The 22,049-nt window shown below is 36.5% G+C and overlaps 1 protein-coding gene across 1 annotated transcript in view; it reads left to right on the top strand.

The window, feature by feature from the left end:
• LOC128695653 (inactive tyrosine-protein kinase 7) overlaps nt 1–22,049 on the top strand; it is a 201,003-nt gene that overhangs the window by 171,265 nt on the left and 7,689 nt on the right. The window contains exons 11-21 of the mRNA XM_070093156.1: nt 6,927–7,054; nt 9,687–9,828; nt 10,877–11,024; nt 11,685–11,812; nt 12,827–12,967; nt 13,315–13,731; nt 14,185–14,291; nt 15,221–15,370; nt 15,905–16,015; nt 20,020–20,178; nt 21,509–21,652. Coding sequence (XP_069949257.1) covers nt 6,927–7,054; nt 9,687–9,828; nt 10,877–11,024; nt 11,685–11,812; nt 12,827–12,967; nt 13,315–13,731; nt 14,185–14,291; nt 15,221–15,370; nt 15,905–16,015; nt 20,020–20,178; nt 21,509–21,652 — 1,775 coding nt within the window. The remainder of the gene's footprint in view (nt 1–6,926; nt 7,055–9,686; nt 9,829–10,876; nt 11,025–11,684; nt 11,813–12,826; nt 12,968–13,314; nt 13,732–14,184; nt 14,292–15,220; nt 15,371–15,904; nt 16,016–20,019; nt 20,179–21,508; nt 21,653–22,049) is intronic.

The raw sequence follows: 22,049 nt of genomic DNA, 5'->3' as shown, positions 1-22,049 counted from the left end.
AGCTCTGGTAACAACTAAAACAGTTGTGGTATAGCCATAAGCCAGTAGATAGGTCTAACATAGTACTCACTATCGATAATGAGGTATGCCACGAAACATCAAAGGTGGCAAATTGCTTTAATTCCTTCTACACATCTGCCGCATCAACACTAGTAAGTAAACTACCAGCTGCATCAAATACCTTTAACACAGAATGATAAGTTTCAAACATACTATACCAATAAAGGGGTAACCCCAAACAGTTGTCAACTAGTAAGTGTATCTCATGACTTTATTTAAAAAGAACTAAACAGGTTAAACCCAACTAAGAGCACTGGCCCGGATAACATCTAGTCTAAGTTCCTAAAAGATGATGCTTCTGAACTGTCAATCCCTATTGCTCACATAATAAATCTGTCCATCACCACTAATACCGTACCGGAGGGGTTCAAGGAGGCCAGAGTTACTCCTATCCTCAAGAAAAATAGTAGGTCTGATGTAAGCAACTATAGGCCTGCTAGTATACTCAGTATAATATCCAAAATTCTAGAGAGGGCGGTGTACTCTCAAGTAGTTAAGTACCTTAATGACAACAACATTCTCCATAGCTATCAATCGGGCTTTAGAAGATCATACTCAACCAACACCTCCCTAATTAATCTGATGGATTACCTGAGAACTGAAATGTCAAAGGGGAACCTCATAGGTATTGTAACCTTAGACCTGCAAAAGGCCTTCGATACTGTCAACCACAATATATTATGTAAGAAACTTCAAGCTGTCGGTATAGGTTCTGTAGACTGGTTCAAGTCCTACCTTAGCAACAGGAGACAAATTGCCTATCAGTGTCAAGTGCAAACTCCTACTGTATGCAGATGACAGTGCTGTGTTAGTGTCAGGTAAAGACCCACAAGATATAGCTAATGTTATAACACTGGAACTGGAGTCCTGCAGCAAATGGTTAGTAGACAACAAACTCATTACACCTCGGGAAAACTGAAGCCATTCTCTTTGACACGAAACATAAACTGAGAAGGGTAAATAATTTTAATGTCCAGTGTAATGAGGAGCCCATCACTTTGGTTTCATCAGTAAAATATCTGGGAATCCCCTTTGACCCATGCATGTCAGGAGAATTGATAGGGAACAGTGTAGTAAAGAAAGCGAATGCCAGACTGAAGTTCCTGTATAGACAAGCACAGTGTCTACTTACTGAGGCTCGCGGGACTCTATGTCTAGCCCTTATACAATGCCATATGGATTATGCTTGCTCTTCATGGTACTCTGCCTTGACAAAAAAACTGAAAGATAGACTGCAAATCACCCAGAACAAAATCATAAGATTCATCCTGGGGTTGGGACCAAGAGAGCATGTAGGCTAGAATGAATTAAAACAGTTGGATATGCTGAATGTTGAAGACAGAGTAAAACAACTGAAGCTAAATCAAGTTTATAAAATTGCTCACAAACAGTGTCCAGAATATTTTTCTGTCAATTTTGTCAAGGTTGGGAACCAAAGCAATCATAGTACTAGCGGAAGAGAGCACAACTTTGTAGTACCCACAGTCATTGGCCAGGCTTCAAACACCTTTTATTGTACAGCAATAAAGAAATGGAACAGACTGCCCGCACATGTCAAAGCCAGTCATAGCATGAACAAGTTCAAGAAGACTGCCAAAAGGTGTCTGATGAATGTAGCTACAGAAAGGGAGGGGAATGATTTTCTATTTTTTAGCTAACATACGTGTAAATTTTACCTTATTCCTAGTAATGACCCTCATATTGTAGATAGTCTTAATGACTCTCGTGTAGTGGATAGTCTTTTTAGTATGATAATAAGATGTTATCTTCATTATAGAATAATAAGAAAATATTATAACCTTTATATTATAATAATAAGGTAAAAGGACCCCAATGGAAATAAGTCACTCTGTCTGACTTTTTTGGGTTATGCCAGGTTCTCTACACATATGCTGCTATGTATGATAATTCTATGTAACTGTATTTGTGTATACCTGAATAAACTTACTTACTTATTATAAACTTTGCAAAGAAACAAAAATTTGAAATTGAGTTTGGTGTTTATGTAGCCGTAAGTACATACTTATGTGAGGGTTGCATCCTGAGGGAGAGGATAAACAGACCCAAATGGAAATAAGACAAACAGAATGATAGTTATTAACTCTCAAGTTAATAATCGAAACACAATCATCTTAGCTATTCGTAAAATATTGATTTACACCGAAGAAAACGGATAAATTTTAATGACTAACTATACTAAATGATAGAAAAAATTACAAGTTAGTGGTTAAAAATGAAACATGCTTTTTAACATCAAAGAAAATGTACTGTTAACGTACTCCTAATGGGTAACTATTGTGATTGCAATAAAAACTGTATAATAATATAATATTCACATCAGTTGTATAATGTACTGTATAGTAATAAGGTCATTATCAAGAAGTTTTCTGTCCTTGGACCTTAATAACGAACACACTCTTCCTAGCTCCGACTAACCCTACTGAAGTCTCCCTTATTATCAACACACTAAAAAACAAGACAGGAGATTTAAATACCTTACCACCCTTTATATACAAAAAAGCGTCACAAGTACTATCACCAATCATTGCAACACTCTTTAACAAATCCATAGAATCCTCTACCTTCCCTACAGTTCTCAAAATAGCAAGGGTCACCCCGATCCATAAAGGAGACCAAACAGACTTGAATAACTATAGGCCAATATCCAACTTACACCCTCTCTCTAAAATCTTCGAAAAATTAATTCATAAGCGAATCTATTCCTACCTCATCTCCCACAACATACTCAACCCCTGTCAATTTGGGTTCAGGTCTAATAAAAATACTAATGATGCTATTATACACATGCTAGAACACATATACACTGCAATAGAGAAAAAAGAAGTCCCACTGGAGATCTTCATAGACTTACGTAAAGCCTTTGATACAGTTGACCATGACTTGCTCCATATAAAATTGTCGCACTGTGGTATAAGAGGGCACTCCCTCAACTACCTAAAGTCTTACCTCAGCAACAGAAGCCAATATGTGTACACAAACGGGGCAAACTCTTCAGCACAGCCAGTCACAGTTGGTGTCCCACAGGGAAGTGTCCTAGGCCCTCTTCTCTTTCTCATATACATAAATGACCTGCCAAATGCATCGCAACTACTCAAACCCACACTATTTGCAGATGACACTACATACGTCTTCTCTCACCCGAGCCCAGTCACGCTAGCCATTACTGTAAATGCCGAATTACAGAAAATATCTACCTGGATGAGTACTAACAAACTTACTCTAAACATTGACAAAGCCTACTTCATTCAGTTTGGTAACAGAGCTACAGATGTCCCTCTTAACATAATGATAAACAGATCACCTATCACAAAACTCACATAGGGAAAATTCTTAGGAATCCACCTTGATAATAGACTCAAATTTCAAACACATATACAACAAATTTCCAAAAAAATTCCAAGACCGTAGGCGTACTATCGAAGATACGGTACTATGTTCCACAGTCAGCCCTCCTGGCCCTATATCACTCACTTATTTACCCCTATCTCACCTATGGAATTTGTGCATGGGGCTCAACAACAATAAACCATCTCAGACCATTAATTACCCAACAAAAGGCTGCAGTCAGAATAACAAATTCCCACTACAGGCAGTACACTCCACCAATATTCAAAACTCTAAACCTACTCACCATTCAAAACATCCATACTTATTACTGCACCTATTACATACATACAACACTTAACTCTGATATAAACCCTCCCCTCAAACGTCTCCTTACCAACCTTAACAGAACACACGACCATAACACAAGGCACAGATCACTCTTTGATGTCCCTCGTGTCCATCTCACGCTATGCAAAAACTCAATGCACATAAAAGGCCCTAAAATCTGGAATTCATTACCTGTGAATATAAAAGAAACACTGTCTGTTTATAAATTCAAGTCTCTTCTCAAAAATCACTTACTCACCCACAACTAAATAAATACTGAATAATTGTATCTCATAAATTGTATCTCGTAAATGTTTCTCATTATTGTATCTCATAAATGTCTAACCTGTGACCCAATCAAACTTTATTTTTTAATTACATTACCTAACAGAATACTCCATTCTACTGAATGCTCAGCAACACAGTAAATTACCATATGACCTGTCTTTGTAATACTCATTTGTACTAAATTGCTATCTGTATACAATAATGTTTTTACCACTGAATACATCATTGCTTAGTTAATCTTAAGTTAATTTTAAGCCTGTCCATAATGCTCTGCATACAAGGGACTCTGGCATATTGCACTGTAATAACTTTGTACCTCACTGTATCATGTTCAAATAAATAAATAAATAAAAGGTTCAAGGTCGGAAGCTTCTCATAATTTTCACACTTCATTTACGGTGTATACTACTTCAAGATAGAAGAATATACACAGAGATGTATGTCTCTTAGTGTATATAGTACACAGAATTGACTTTAATCCCTATTTTGGGTATTAAATTATTCTTGACTAGTGAGGAACAAGCAACATGCAGTCTTAATGATCCTCTTGGGTAGTTGATAGTCTCTAAACTCAAATTAACCATCCAAATAACCAATTAACCTTTAACTTTTTTGGGTTATGCTAGGTAATTTACACTATGTTTTTTTTTTTTTTTTTTTATTCGCCGGTATTCTCCCGGCCCGGGTCTTTTCCAAGTAGTGGTGACCCGGCCTTGGCTCCCTATCTGGGGAGTGTCTCGAGACTTAAGTCTCCCATGGGAGGAGGTACAAGTACCTCCTCATCTTTGGGACCAAGTTTCCCCAGGCCTAGCCACATTCCCCGCCCTCACGGGGCTCGTAGGGAGAAGCTAGGCCTCTGGTCTGCCATCTACCCCGCCTCAAAGGGGCTCGTGGGGATGGCAGTCTTATGAGCTGCAGATGGTAGCAAGCTCAGGCTTTACACTATGTATGACAATTATACTTATGTGCACCCGTTCCTTTATAAATAAACTTACTTAAGAACCCAATGGAAATATACTTTCAAATTCAAAGTTCAAATTCAAAGTTTATTCTCTATAAGGATTACAATGCTGAGTTTACAGAAATTTGGTTATTGTGTGGTTTACATGCAGTAAAATTGTGATTACAGAGTGTACCACTAGAACGCTTAGCATGGCTAGGCATTTCGGGCATACTTAGTTTTATTCTTAATTGTAAAATATTACAAATTATGAGATAAGTTGGTATTATGGCTAAGTGACTAAATACTAGTTTGTAAGTTTAGCAATGTGAATGCTTTTGTTTTGGCACTGTACATAATTTCAGTATTGGAGTATCACAGGATTCATTATTTTAAGATTGAGATTAATATTTCTGTTTATGGTCAAATGAGTGAGTGTAAGTGTGAACCACCAGGTGGTATTCGTGTAGTTAGTTGATGGGGTGTATCAGGGAGATAAGATGTTTTCTAATGGTAGTTTTGAAGGTGATGAATGTGTCTGCAGTTCTAGAGTTGTCAGGTAGGGTATTCCAGATTTTAGGGCCTTTGACATACATTGAATTTTTGTAAAGGTTTAGTGGGACACGGGGAATGTCGTAGAGATGTTTGTGTCTGGTGTTATGCCTGTGAGTTCTGTCACAACTATCAAGAAAGCGTTTTAGGTCAAGGTTGATATTAGAGTTTAAGGCCCTGTAGATGTAGATTGCACAGTAGTAAGTGTGGATGTACTGAACTGGGAGTAAGTTTAGGTCTATGAAGAGTGGGGGGGGGTGTTGCCAGGGATTGGATTTAGTGATTATTCTTACTGCAGCTTTCTGTTGGGTGATTATTGGCTTTAGGTGTGTTGCTGCAGTTGATCCCCAAGCACAAATAGCATAGGTGAGGTATGAATAAATAAGTGAGTGGTATAGTGTGAGAAGGGCATTTTGCGGCACGTAGTATCGTATCTTGGAGAGGATCCCAACCGTTTTGGATACTTTTTTGGTTATATGCTGGATATGGGTGCTGAAATTCAGGTTGTTGTCAAGGTATAAGCCTAGGAATTTTCCCCCATTATTTCTGGTAATTAGAGTGTTGTCAATCTTAATGTTAATTTGTGCATCTCCTGCTCTGCTACCAAACATAATATAGTAGGTTTTGTCAGTGTTAAGCGTAAGTTTATTGGCTGTCATCCAAGTCGATATTTTAATCAGCTCCTCATTCACAATGGTGTTGAGGGTGGCAAGATTAGGGTGAGAGATGACATAAGTCGTGTCATCAGCAAAGAGAATGGGTTTCAGGTGTTGGGATACGTTTGGAAGGTCATTGATGTATATGAGGAAGAGCAGGGGACCAAGGACACTTCCCTGCGGAACTCCAGTATCAAGTGGCCGTGTTGCTGATGCTGTGTCTTTAATGGTGACGTACTGATACCTATTAGTAATGTAAGATTTGAAATAAGCAAGCGCATGGCCTCTTATACCGTAATGATCAAGTTTGTGGAGTAGGATGTCGTGGTCTACTGTGTCAAAAGCTTTTCTTAGGTCAATAAAAATTCCTAGTGGATATTCCTTATTTTCCAACGCTGTGTAAAGCAGATCTAGCATTTTTATGATTGCATCATTAGTGCTTTTATTTTTCCTGAATCCAAATTGGCAGGGGTTGAGTATGTTTTGAGCCGTTATAAATGAATATGGTCTCCCGTGCACGAGTTTCTCAAAGATTTTGGATAGCAATGGTAAGTTAGATATTAGCATATAGTTGTTTAAGTCTGTAGGGTCACCACCCAATGGAAATCAAGTCACACTGTCAAATCAGTCTTTTTTATAGGGGTTATCTTGGGTAATTTACACATATGTATTATGTATGATAATTTGTGTAACTGTATTTATGTGTACCTGTACATAAATAAACCTACTTATAACGATGTGTTATGTGTGGTCAGAAAGGCTCAAATTCTCTCCACTGCCCCATGATGTGCGGGTGGAGGTGGGTGCCAACATTACCATACCCTGCGAGGCACGGGGGGCAGAGATGCCAGTCATCACGTGGCACCGACTCTCCTCCAACCAGGTGAGTCTTCCTGTGGTACTTAGGAGTGTCTGGTGAACCATTGATTTATTTAACACTGGTAACTCGGGTCATCCCTCATTTTCCTTGGCACTGTTGACACGGGTCATCTCATTTTCCTTGGCACTGTTGACTCGGGTCATCTCATTTTCCTTGGCAATGTTGACACGGGTCATCCCTCATTTTCCTTGGCACTGTTGACTCGGGTCATCTCATTTTCCTTGGCACTGTTGACACGGGTCATCCCTCTTTTTTCTTGGCACTGTTGATACAGGTCATCCCTCATTTTCCTTGGCACTGTTGACACGAGTCATCACATTTTCCTTGGCACTGTTGACACGAGTCATCACATTTTCCTTGGCACTGTTGACACGAGTCATCACATTTTCCTTGGCACTGTTGACATGGGTCATCCCTCATTTTCCATGGCACTGTTGACACGGGTCATCCCTCTTTTTCCTTGGCACTGTTGACACAGGTCATCCCTCATTTTCCTTGGCACTGTTGACACGAGTCATCACATTTTCCTTCTTGGCACTGTTGACACGAGCCATCACATTTTCCTTGGCACTGTTGACACGAGTCATCACATTTTCCTTAGCACTGTTGACATGAGTCATCACATTTTCCTTGGCACTGTTGACATGGGTCATCCCTCATTTTCCTTGGCACTGTTGACACGGGTCATCCCTCATTTTCCTTGGCACTGTTGACACGAGTCATCACATTTTCCTTGGCACTGTTGACATGAGTCATCACATTTTCCTTGGCACTGTTGACACGGGTCATCCCTCATTTTCCTTGGCACTGTTGACACGGGTCATCCCTCATTTTCCTTGGCACTGTTGACACGAGTCATCACATTTTCCTTGGCACTGTTGTATTATATAATGATCTCTCTCCCATTTCTTATTATAAAATATGTTCAAATATGCTATATAAATACCACTAATATTTTTTCACCTATAGACTGTCATCAGTTTTAGACATCCCTAATATTACACATTTTACAGATTGTTACTAACCTATTTGTTAAATATTTTATTGCAGGTACAGCTTATCATGTCACCTTTATGTATCAAGAATGACTATATATGTATGTGAAATATGTATAATATTTCCATTTCTAAATACAGTTTAATTTTATATGCCAGTTCTTTCATTTTTTTAACACTCTGGCTGTAAGATATAGTAGAAATCAGTCGAATATAATAACCTTAAGAATTAAAACTCCAGGTCTTGATCCACCAGTTACAAAGCACTCTATTCCCATTTACTGTTACCATACAGTTATGTGCTGTCTGGTGCCGTACACTGAATCTACCTACACAGAAATTTCTCCTGTCTCATGGTACTTGATTCTTAATATTCCTGGTCGCTTATAGGTGTGTCCCGTAGCTCGATCGTTAGTGCACTCAGTTCACACACTGAGGTCCGGAGTTCGAATCTCTGGTGCGGCTGGAAAACATTAGAGACGTGTTTCCATAAGGCACCTGCTGTCCCCGTTCACCCATCAGTATAAAATGGGTACCTGGGTGTTAGTCGACTAGTGTGGGTCGCATCCTGGGACAAAACTGACTTAATTTGCCCACAATGGTCAGCATAACAAGCGGCTTTCTATATAGTAGTACAGCATGTCATTGATGTCAGCTAGGCCTGTATACCTCGTACATGTACTTGTAGAAATAAAGATATTATATTATTATTATTTTATGCTGTCTGACTTTTTTGGGTTATCCTAGGTAATTTACACTGTATGGTAATTGTACTTACGTATACCTGTGCCTAAATGAACTTGCACCTATCCTTGATTTAGGTATCAGTTTAACACTGCCTTTTCAACATGAGAATAAATTCAGTAGTTATTCAGAAGATTTCACTTGAGTGATTAATTTATTAAAGGACTTGAAATATTATAGATTTGAATAGTTTTCATGATGACAGGACGTTCTCGGCTCTCATTGGCCATCTCATGATGTCAATCCCCTGGGTGTGGTTTTAGCTCTCTCCCTCCCTAATGAGAATTTGTGCAACTGAACACCTCCTTTTATTGTGACTGATTGTCACACAGTTCAGTTACTTAGCTGTTTTAATTTTTAAGTTTATAATCATGACTGATTTTTACTGCATCTTACAGCTGCTGTTACAATGACCCCAGTGGAAATAAGTTACTTTGACTTTTTTGGGGGGTTATCCTAGGTAATTTACACAAGTAAAGAGGTATGATAATTGTTCTTGTGTGTACCTGTATCTAAATAAACTTACCAACTTACCGACTTGAATCATCCTTGTATGGTTGTTGTGTCTACTGGCAGCCTGGGAGAGTGGAGAGATAATTTCTCTATTTCTTACCCACCATCTAGCAATCTGTGTCTGGGTGCCCCACCATATACAGTACATCTTGTAATAATATGCAAAAAATGTATGATTCCTGTATGAATTTAACTTGAATCTGTAATGTATGTGTTTATAACTAAAGTAGAAATTTACATACGCTATAAAGATTCCTACATACAAATATTTTCCATGTGGCAAGTAACTTCAATTCATTGGACCAGTTACCTTTATTGGCATCTAGGTATCTTCTGTACATGATTTAATTTGATTAAGAATTAACTATGTTAACTGTCCGCAGATAGTGGAGGTGGGGAGAGAGAGCATAGTGGATGGTCGCCTGGAGGTGTTGGGGGCAGAGTTGCGAGACAGTGGACAGTATGTATGCATCGCAACCTCTCCTCAGGGCTCCATCAACACCACCATCACTCTTGCTGTTATTGGTAAGCAAAATTAATGTAATTTACATGTAATTTACACCATGTATGATAATTGTACTTAAGTATACTTGTACCTAAATAAGCTTACTAGTACTACTGATGGTAGCTAAAATTCATCAGATTCGTGTTGCAGATATGGCTACCACCCATAGACAGATTAAGATGTTCAAAGGCTGTACTGGATACTATTTAAAGCAGAAACTTTGGATTGTACAATGAAAGTATGCATAAAATATATGCACCTTGATGTATAGATAACAATTTTTGGTTCTCTGTTCGTTTTGTCATAAATATTCTATTCTGGAACATCCAAACTTTAATGTCAGTTTTTAACCTTAGGGGATTTATATAAATAAAAAAAAGCACTTATCAGTTAAAGCTTTTGCATATTGCATGATTATTAATGAAACCTTTGAGTAAATCCTTGTAAAATACGGTATCTACTTGAGGGGGTGGATCTGAAAAAAAAAAAACTCAAAATACCTTATTTACATGATGCCCTTGACTTGAATAAATATTTATGATTGAAACCACTGGTTGTGAACCCACAGTACACATAATTACTCAAGATTTAACAAAACTGAGGAAACCCTTTGACTTAACTGTTCAATTCACGCGAGTGAAAATGTTGTGTTCGTGAAATATCTAACCATTACAGAGCTTCCAACAGTAGATTTGAGTTGAGTAAATTCAGGTTTAAAATTGATCTAGGAAAGCCCTGCTTTGGCAGTGAAGCTGTAAATGTATGGAACACGCTGCTGAGTACTAACTTTAAAAATAGATCATCAAATGATGTGTGTGGGAATATTTAGATGTGAGTAATGTAGGTCCTGCCTCACGTGAGCCATCTGAGAGTATAGGACCTGCCTACCATGGACCAGGAAGTGTATCGCTAAGATTCTTTGTACTGTGTGTGGGTATACGAGCTGCCCATCATGGGCCAGTTAGCTTACTGTCATGATTCTTTGTACTATGTGTGGGTATAGAAGCTGCCCACCATGGGCCAGTATATCTGCTTCAGTGATCTAGTGTTCTAACTGATGATGTTCAGAGAGCCCTGTACTGGAGTGGGTGACCCAGGGACCAGTGCAGGTGGACAAGGGAGGCACTCTGGTCCTGGAGTGTCTTGCTCGTGGCAGCCCAAAACCCTCAATACACTGGGACTACAACCATACTACAAATGCCTTTGATCCTGAAAGGTTAGCAAGTCTTTTTCTTTCAGTTTCATAAGTTTTTGTTCACTGTATATATCTATGCACTGAAGATAGCAATCAAAATGCTAGAAACATAATTGATTCAGGAATTGGGCTCCACTGCTCTGTTAAGTGAGTTGCAGTAGTAATGAACATAGTAATTTTTTCACAAAATATGTATGTATCTAACCAAGACAGAACTCAAAATACACGTACAGTGGTACCTCGGTATACGACATGCTCCCAACTTGAACAGTTATGTAAGTGTATTATTGTAAGTGTTCTTGTAAGTGTATTTTTGGGGGTCTGAAGCGGATTAATCTACTTTACAATATTCCTAATGGGAACAAATTCGTTTGGTACTCGAACATATTGGCATGCAAACGTCCTTCTAGAATGAATTAAGGTCGCATACCAAGGTACTACTGTAGTGTATTCCAGTTAAATAAACACAGATTTAGAAATCACATAAGTTTTTCATTGTGCTATGGATGGATGAATGAAAGAAACTGCCAAAAAGTGTCATATAGCAAATACTGAATTTCATGTGAATGAAAATAGTTGTGGACTTTACTAACATTAACTAATATGCCTGATACAGTGAATATTTTTTTTTTTATCTAAGTGTGTTTGATGCAAACACTTTGTATGCTTACCCACGTACAGAGTTGAGGTGCATGGAAATGGGACGTTGCAGGTGACAGGGGTACGACGCGAGGATGGGGGGCTGTATGGGTGCACAGCTGGCAACATGGGCGGACTAGTAAGGGCAGAGATCTCTGTCACCGTCACAGGTGAGACTCTGGTGGGACTCCTATGCGATGTTAAGATGGTTAGGTTAAGTAAGATTTGTCAGGAAACAGGATGAGGGATGTTAGGATGATGTTCAAACTGTGGTTCATTATAAGATATTGATTTATTCTTGTGGGATTGGGATTTATGGTGAAATCAATTTATTCTTGAAACTAATTAATTCTCTAGAACCCATTTTGCAAATTATTATTTAAAACAATTTCTTTCATTAGATCAAGTGTCTTTATTAATAAGTAGTTCAGTACCTTGAAATGTGTTTTTGCAATATTGTTGAAGCAGCAATGTTGTGTAAGGAGTAACTTTTCTTAGAGGAACTGGCCATCATTAATTTTTTAGACAACAGACCTAAAAATCCTAGGTAGTAGGTTGGTAAACAGCAACCGCCCAGGGAGGCACTACCGTCCTGCCAAGTGAATGTACAATGAAAGCCTGTAATTGTTTTACATGATGGTAGGATTGCTGGTGTCTTTTGTCTGTCTCATAAACATGCAAGATTTCAGGTACGTCTTACTACTTCTACTTGCACTTAGGTCACACTACACATACATGTACAAACATATGTATACACACACCCTCTGGGTTTTCTTCTATTTTCTTTCTAGTTCTTGTTCTTGTTTATTTTCTCTTACCTCCATGTGGAAGTGGAACAGAATTCTTCCTCCGTAAGCCATGCGTGTTGTAAGAGGCGACTAAAATGCCGGGAGCAAGGGGCTAGTAACCCCTTCTCCTGTATGTATTACTAAATGTAAAAGGAGAAACTTTTGTTTTTCCTTTTGGGCCACCCCGCCTTGGTGGGATTCGGCCGGTGTGTTGAAAGAAAGAAAGAAAGACCTAAAAATCTTCTCAATTCCTACATTCGAGTTTACTGAACTTCTGAAATTATAATCATAGTCATTATGAACATCTGCCAACCTGGAGTCAGCCTGGAGGCTGTTCCAAGGGTCAGCACCCCAGTACTGGACTTGATTTTATAGTTTAACAAACATCGCTTTCAGGGGAAAGTGCGCAGCTATTGGGTCGGACTGTGGGTGTGGCTGTAGGTGGAGCAGCAGCTTACATGGCCTTGGTAGGTGCCATGCTCATCTACTGCAGGCAGCGACGACAAAAATTAAAGCACTCGCCTCAACACACTCGAGGTAAAATTGAATATACATGTTAACCCTTAAACTGTCCAAACATAGATCTACGTTTTTTCAACATTTGAAAGTATGTAGAAAAACATAGAGCTTCTTTTTATTTTTTACATTTGAAAACGTGTAAAAAAACTTAGATCTACATTTTTTTTCTTGTTATATTTGAAAATATGTGAAAAACATAGATGTACTTTTGGAGCACTACGCATGTGAACATAGATCTGTTTGGACAGTTTAAGGGTTAATGTCTTGAGTGTTATATAATACTCTTAGGTCACCCGCTTTTATTCAGTTATATTAAAGCATGTTATAGTTGATTGATTAAATATCAAGAAAGATATACTTTTTAGGTGATGGAGTTGATGAAGCTCAAAACCCTGAGGAGCAAGAGAGGTTGGTGTACTCCACCATACCAGGCTTGGGAGAGCCAGAGACTCGAGACATGGGCACAGGCACCACTATGGCTGGCAATAAACTGGATAACTCCTGCCAGGTGCAACTCTCACAGGTGTCCACTCACACACTGGGTACTTCCACTCATCTGGGGCTATCACAGGCATCAACCAGAACCTTAGGAGGATCTTCAGTTTCCACTCAGCATTCGTCACCGTTACAACCCAATTCCTCACCCTCGACACAGAGTGCAGCTCATGCTGGCCCAAGTGAAAATCTGTATACAAAACAAGATTCTAATCATACAGTGAATCAACTAGGTCAAGAGACACCTACCATACAGAGGGAAAATCTTCAAGTGCTTCTCACACTAGGTAAGTATCATATGTTATACCAGAATGTAGTAGTAGGGTGAGTATACAAAATGTTCTTAGTAGCTGTATGATATGCCTGAAGTTGCATGTGATACTCCAATCAAAGAATGAACTTGCTACCTTAAAATTATTCTCCAATGATATGGGATGTTATTGCACTTTAAACTCTGACTAGTAATAAAATAGATTCTTTGTACTATACGGCATTTATTATTGAAAGCTATATCTGACATGCTAATATATGTGTGTATACATATATTCATGTATATATTGTTTTCTTAACACATCAGCCATTCCCACCAAGGCAGGGCAATCTGAGAAAGAAAAGAAACTTTCATCATCACTCACTCCATTACTATCTTACCAGAGGTGTGCTGATACTACAGATGATATAATGTCTCATCAAAATTGTTACTTTGTTTTTCTCACTAAGGAGGGTGTTTTATCTTCCAGGACGTGGTGAGTTCGGTGATGTTCAGCTGGCAAGATTAAGAAACTCGACAGAGGAGTCTGATGGAGAGGATGTGCCCCCTGATCCAGAAAAACTTGTCATGGTCAAGGTATTCTTTTGAATTGTGTGTATTTTAATTTTAATGAAAATTTTCAGATATGGAAATGCTTAAAAAATGAGAAAATGAAAGACTTTTTTAATGGAATTAAGAGATGCTTCAGGATTATAATACATTATTGTTGTACAGCATATAAACAGGGAAATGAGGTTTCCTTAGGGTAAATAACCCCTCAAGAGATTCCTTGATGCCAGTGAGGGGCTCTTGATATAAAGAATTGAACTTGACCTTCCTTTCTTTGGATTGAACCTAATAATTTCACATTCCTATTCCTATGGATTTAGCACTTCTCCCATGAATGTTATAATCAGAGTAAATATATTTAATTGTCGGTAGTAGGTTGGTAGACAGCAACCACCCAGGTAGGTACTAACATCCTGCCAAGTGAGTGTAAAACGAAAGCCTGTAATTGTTTTACATGATGGTAGGATTGCTGGTGTCTTTTTTCTGTCTCATAAACATGCAAGATTTCAGGTACATCTTGCTACTTCTACTTACACTTAGGTCACGCTACACATACATGTACAAGCATATATATATACATACATACCCCTCTGGGTTTTCTTCAATTTTCTTTCTAGTTCTTGTTCTTGTTTATTTCCTCTTACCTCTTCCTCCGTAAGCCATGCGTGTTGTAAGAGGCGACTAAAATGCCGGGAGCAAGGGGCTAGTAACTCCTTCTCCTGTATATATTACTAAATGTAAAAGGAGAAACTTTTGTTTTTTATTTTGGGCCACCCCACCTTGGTGGGATACAGCCAGTGTGTTGAAAGAAAAAGAAATATATTTAATGGCTCTCATACATAAATAGCTGATAAAATTAAGCATAACAAGTAGTGTAAAGGCTTTTAAAGTTACCTTAGTAGCACTGCTTTCCAAGTCATATTTCAAAGTTCAGATGTTTGATGTACCAATATCAGGTGGTGAACACCAGGGATGAGACATTACTAGCAGAGGTGTGTAGAGAAGCAGCTATGTTTGGTGGTCCTGCACATCCCAACGTGGTCACCACCCTGGCCCTGTGCACCTCTCGTACTCCTCACCTTCTTATCACCCAGTACACTGACTGGGTAAGTTATTTATTAGGAGTCTTGATGTAGTAACTTGTATATTCATTTTCCATGGGGAAGTGGAAAAGAATCCTTCCTCCGTAAACCATGCATGTCTTAAGAGGCAACTAAAATGCCAGGAGCAAGAGCCATTAACCCCTTCTGTATAGATTACTAAATATAAAAAGAAGAAAATTTGATAGTTTTCTTCTCTTTTGGATCACCCTGCCTCAGTGGGAGACAGCCAGTATATTAAAAAAAAATTATATGTTTATTAATACATGCCATGCAAAAGTTTTTGGCTTAATTGAATTTTTAAAATATGAGCTTAGCAAAACAGAAAATTTTGTATTCATTATAATTAATACAGTATCTTCCACCTGTAACACGAAGATAGGCACTGTAATATCAGTGATTAACTTGTTGCATAGAATTTTAAGTACTGTGCCACATTATAGGAGATGGCTCATTAATTCCTACATTCATCTTTTTATATGGTGTTTTGTATTTATGAAAAAATTACATGTATAGTAATATAAAATATTCTTTGTTAAGGGTGATATGAAGCAGTTTTTGCTGGCAACAAGAAAAGAGTCACCCCGACCCCTTGGTAGCCTCCGGCCACCGCCTCTCACACAGACCCAGTGCCTCAGTCTTTCACTACAGGTGTGACGTGTAAAAGCTTAGACATTCAGCATCAGATATATCTGTAATACATTGTCAGATGTTTGTAATACGTAGCTAAACTGTCATATTAAACATTGTTTATATATATATATATATATATATATATATATATATATATATATATATATATATATATATATATACATATATATATATATATATATACATACACAAAACAACCACTCTGAAAGAATAAGAAATTCCAAGCGCTTTCGTGACTACTCACATTATCAAGGAACTATGATAATAGTGAGTAGTCACGAAAGCGCTTGGAATTTCTTATTCTTTCAGAGTGGTTGTTTTGCATATTCTGAAATCACCTGTTTACTGTGATCTTATTGCATATATATATATTTATATATATATATATATTATATATTTATATATATATATTTATATATTTATATATTTATATATATATATATTATATATATATATATATATATATATATATATATATATATATATATATATATATATATATATATATATATATATATATGCAAAACAACCACTCTGAAAGAATAGAGAAATTCCAAGCGCTTTCGTGACTACTCACATTATCAAGGAACTATGAAAGTAAAGCATCCAAGGAAGCTATATAAGGGGTCTGGTCGGCACCTCACTATCAGATCCCACAACGGTTTAAACACGTGACGCGCGGCGAGCCAACTTGGAAAGGTCCTTGGCACAACTCACCCCACAAACTATTCTACCCAAGAAATAAGAAATTTTAAAGATTATTTGTCCAGTGTATTATTAAATTCTTCCCAAATTCTATTAATTATAAATGGATCTAATTTATATAAACCAAAGGAAATATTCATATTATTGTCAAAACTGCTTTTTATGAAACAAGATTCAATTATATTCCTGTCGACCATGGACTTGCTTGATACTACTTTCTCAACTTTTTGAAAATCAATTGGATGGTTAAAATCTCTTACATGAATAAATAGAGCATTGGAATCTTGTCCAGTTCTAATGCTATATTTATGTTGTTTTAATCTTAGTTCGAGATTTTTACCAGTTTGACCGTAATAAACTTTATCGCAAATTTTACAAGGAATCTTATAGACACATCCATCAGCATTTTGGGGGGAATTCTTTATCAAAAGTTTTTTTACTGTATCGAGATTTTTGAATACAACTTTAATATTAAAAGTCTTAAGAAGAGAAGGCATATCAACCAAGTTTTCATGGTAAGGGAGAACCAACATATTTTTATTTGAATAAGGCTGGTTGTCCCTTTTTGGATTGTAAAAAGTATTTCTGGCAACTTTAAAAGATTTATCAATTACATTTCTTGGGTACTTTAAATCATTACCTATTTCATAAATTTTGGATATTTCCTCATCTATGAACTCAGGACTACAAATTCGTAAAGCTCTCAGAAACATTGATGAGAAAACAGACAGTTTGACTCTATCTTGATGCGAGGAATAATAGTGGACATAGGAACAGTTATTAGTAGGTTTTCTGTAAATTTTAAATTTGAATTCATTATTACCCTTAATAATTAAAACATCTAGAAAAGGCAATGAGTTATTTTCTTCAAACTCAACAGTAAAGTTTATTGAATGGGCTAAGCTATTTAATTTTCCAAGGAAATGGTGTATATCTACATTTTTGGGCATAAGACACAAAATATCATCAACATATCTGAACCATTTTGCTCTATTAGGGAGGATTGTGTTAAGTAACCTTGTTTCAAAAAATTCCATGTATAGGTTACTAAGAACAGGTGAAAGAGGATTTCCCATTGCCATACCAAACTTCTGAGTGTAAAATTTATCATTAAATACAAATTTTGCATCAACAATGCAAAGTTTAATAAGTTTAATGATAGTAGGAACTGGCAATGGTAAATCATAGTTAACGAGTTCTTCAGATAAGAAACTTAATAAATCATCAACAGGAACTTTCGTAAACAAGGAAGTAACATCAAAACTAACCATGTTAAAATCATTTAGGTCAGTCAAGGAGCTTAATTTATCAACCAAGTCTATGTTGTTTTTAACATTAAAGTTAGAAATTTTGCCAACAATAGGGCTCAAAATATCAACAAGCCATTTGGATAATTTATATGAAACTGACCCTATGGAGCAATTTCAATAAAACAATAAAACTTCTACTGAAAGGCAAAGATGAATTAGTCAAACAATTTACTTCCACTAATCCATCTTTGCCTTACATGTATGGACTAATAAAAACACACAAACCAGGGAATCCAGTCAGACCAATTATTAGCTCCATAGGGTCAGTTTCATATAAATTATCCAAATGGCTTGTTGATATTTTGAGCCCTATTGTTGGCAAAATTTCTAACTTTAATGTTAAAAACAACATAGACTTGGTTGATAAATTAAGCTCCTTGACTGACCTAAATGATTTTAACATGGTTAGTTTTGATGTTACTTCCTTGTTTACGAAAGTTCCTGTTGATGATTTATTAAGTTTCTTATCTGAAGAACTCGTTAACTATGATTTACCATTGCCAGTTCCTACTATCATTAAACTTATTAAACTTTGCATTGTTGATGCAAAATTTGTATTTAATGATAAATTTTACACTCAGAAGTTTGGTATGGCAATGGGAAATCCTCTTTCACCTGTTCTTAGTAACCTATACATGGAATTTTTTGAAACAAGGTTACTTAACACAATCCTCCCTAATAGAGCAAAATGGTTCAGATATGTTGATGATATTTTGTGTCTTATGCCCAAAAATGTAGATATACACCATTTCCTTGGAAAATTAAATAGCTTAGCCCATTCAATAAACTTTACTGTTGAGTTTGAAGAAAATAACTCATTGCCTTTTCTAGATGTTTTAATTATTAAGGGTAATAATGAATTCAAATTTAAAATTTACAGAAAACCTACTAATAACTGTTCCTATGTCCACTATTATTCCTCGCATCAAGATAGAGTCAAACTGTCTGTTTTCTCATCAATGTTTCTGAGAGCTTTACGAATTTGTAGTCCTGAGTTCATAGATGAGGAAATATCCAAAATTTATGAAATAGGTAATGATTTAAAGTACCCAAGAAATGTAATTGATAAATCTTTTAAAGTTGCCAGAAATACTTTTTACAATCCAAAAAGGGACAACCAGCCTTATTCAAATAAAAATATGTTGGTTCTCCCTTACCATGAAAACTTGGTTGATATGCCTTCCCTTCTTAAGACTTTTAATATTAAAGTTGTATTCAAAAATCTCGATACAGTAAAAAAACTTTTGATAAAGAATTCCCCCCAAAATGCTGATGGATGTGTCTATAAGATTCCTTGTAAAATTTGCGATAAAGTTTATTACGGTCAAACTGGTAAAAATCTCGAACTAAGATTAAAACAACATAAATATAGCATTAGAACTGGACAAGATTCCAATGCTCTATTTATTCATGTAAGAGATTTTAACCATCCAATTGATTTTCAAAAAGTTGAGAAAGTAGTATCAAGCAAGTCCATGGTCGACAGGAATATAATTGAATCTTGTTTCATAAAAAGCAGTTTTGACAATAATATGAATATTTCCTTTGGTTTATATAAATTAGATCCATTTATAATTAATAGAATTTGGGAAGAATTTAATAATACACTGGACAAATAATCTTTAAAATTTCTTATTTCTTGGGTAGAATAGTTTGTGGGGTGAGTTGTGCCAAGGACCTTTCCAAGTTGGCTCGCCGCGCGTCACGTGTTTAAACCGTTGTGGGATCTGATAGTGAGGTGCCGACCAGACCCCTTATATAGCTTCCTTGGATGCTTTACTTTCATAGTTCCTTGATAATGTGAGTAGTCACGAAAGCGCTTGGATCTTATTGCATATATATATATATATATATATATATATATATATATATATATATATATATATATATATATATATATTTATATATTTATATATTTATATATTTATATTTATATATATATATATAATTTATTTATATATATAACTATGTTCTGCTTTGATGTAGGTAGCCGAAGGATTGGAATACCTGAGTGGTCGGCGTCACACTCATAAGGACGTCGCCGCTCGTAACTGTCTCATTACCTCAGCTCTACAGGTCAAACTAGCTTCCCCAGCACTCACCCATGATGCTTACTCTGCTGAGTACTGTACATACAGAAATCAGGTATTATATTTTATCTGTTGCTTCTGTCTTGATTGCCTCAAATGAGATTTCACATTAGTGTACAAGTGACCAGTGTTTGCATGGAGTTCTAGGGACAGTTTCCACAGCCCTCCTCCCCCATTTTTTTTTTTTACTTTGCATGTCTTTGGTCAGCATATCCTCTAATAATGAGTGAAAAAATGCTGATTTTAACAATCTTATATTTACAAGGAGATACCCGGCTATAAGCCATGTTGTACATATTCTTGTGCATTAAATACACCATATCTACACCACACAGCACCCTCAAATATGACTTTTTGATTGCCTTCATCCTCCTCCTTGCTGCAGATGTTATGTGCAATGTTCACCATTATTCAACTTCCAGATGGGACAAGATTCAAACCCATAGCAAGCCATTCTTAAAATTATCAAGTCAGTGCTCTAAGCACTCTTATTCTGTACCATACCTGCACCTCTGTGTCATCTCCATTATTTAGATATTGGCTCTTCTGAATATGATCCTTCTGATTTTTCTTCTTTTTGTTGTGTTTATTGCTATCCTTTATGTTTTAAGTTTAAATGGTTCTTAAACAACTAAATCTTCTTGAATTTTTTTGTCTTTGGTTTTACTTGCTGTAGCTGTTAGTAATTAAGAATGTACGTATATAATTTTTTAATACACTAGCTATATCCCACCAGGATAGGGTGATTCCCTAGGGGCACATTCACCATCACTTACTCAGTAGCAGTATAATAATATTATTACTCTTATTCTCCAAAGGGAAATAGAGAAGAATCCTTCCTGCATAAACTATGCATATCATAAGAGGCGACTAAAATACTGGGAACGAAGGGCTAGTAACCCCTTCTGTATACATTACTGAATGTAAAAACAAGAAAAACTTTTCATTTCTTTTTCTTTGGGCCACCCCCTTCCTAGGTGGGAGACAACCAGTGTGTTAAAAATAAAATTAATCTCTAAAACATTCATGGATATTAAAATGAAATATATATTACACATTACAGCTACAGTGGTACCTCGAGTTTTGGCCATAATTCATTCCAGAAGGCTGTTCGTATGCCGTTACCAAACAAGTTTGTTCCCAAAGGAATAATGTAAATTAGATTAGTCCATTTCAGACCCCCAAAATTACACTTACAAAAGCACTCACAAAAATACTCTTACATAATTGCTCGAGTTGGGAGGTGTTCGAAACGCAATGTACCATTGTACATTGTTTTGAACATTTATTTTTATATGTTACTCATTTTAAATGTGTTCAGGACATGTGTAGTATTCACTAGTCAATAGTTGACATGAAATCTGCAGCCACATTTTTTTTTGTAGGTGTTGCCAGTGAGATGGTTAGCACCAGAGGCTTTATTGGAGGATGAGTACAGTATGAAGAGCTCTGTGTTCTCATGGGGTTGGCTGGTGTGGGAAGTGCTCACCCAGGCAGCCATACCCCATTCAGAACTCTCTGATCATCAGGCAAGTCATTATTAGAAACTACTTTTCATTCTCTTTTAATAGTTGCTTGTACACTGATATATATACTATTCCTTCATTACAACATTCCTGAAATGCTGTGATCTATATTTGAAAATTACAAATAAAGTGGCACAATACCATGACCAGAACAATACACAAATAAACTGCACATAGAAGAATGAAACTTATGATGACATTTCGGTCCAACTAGTACCATTGACTAGTTAATAGTACAAGTTGGACCAAAACAACATCATAAATTTCATTCTCTATGTGTGGGTTTTTTGTATATTTGAACATTAGAAAATGAATTAAGATTATGTTAGACTATTATGGCATTCAATTTCTTATTGCACTAATAGATTGTCATAGAAACAAGGCATATGAGAGCGGTAAA

Source organism: Cherax quadricarinatus, chromosome 42 (genome assembly GCF_038502225.1).
Source record: "Cherax quadricarinatus isolate ZL_2023a chromosome 42, ASM3850222v1, whole genome shotgun sequence".
NCBI lineage: Eukaryota > Metazoa > Arthropoda > Malacostraca > Decapoda > Parastacidae > Cherax > Cherax quadricarinatus.
This window is presented reverse-complemented; position numbering and strand designations above follow the sequence as displayed.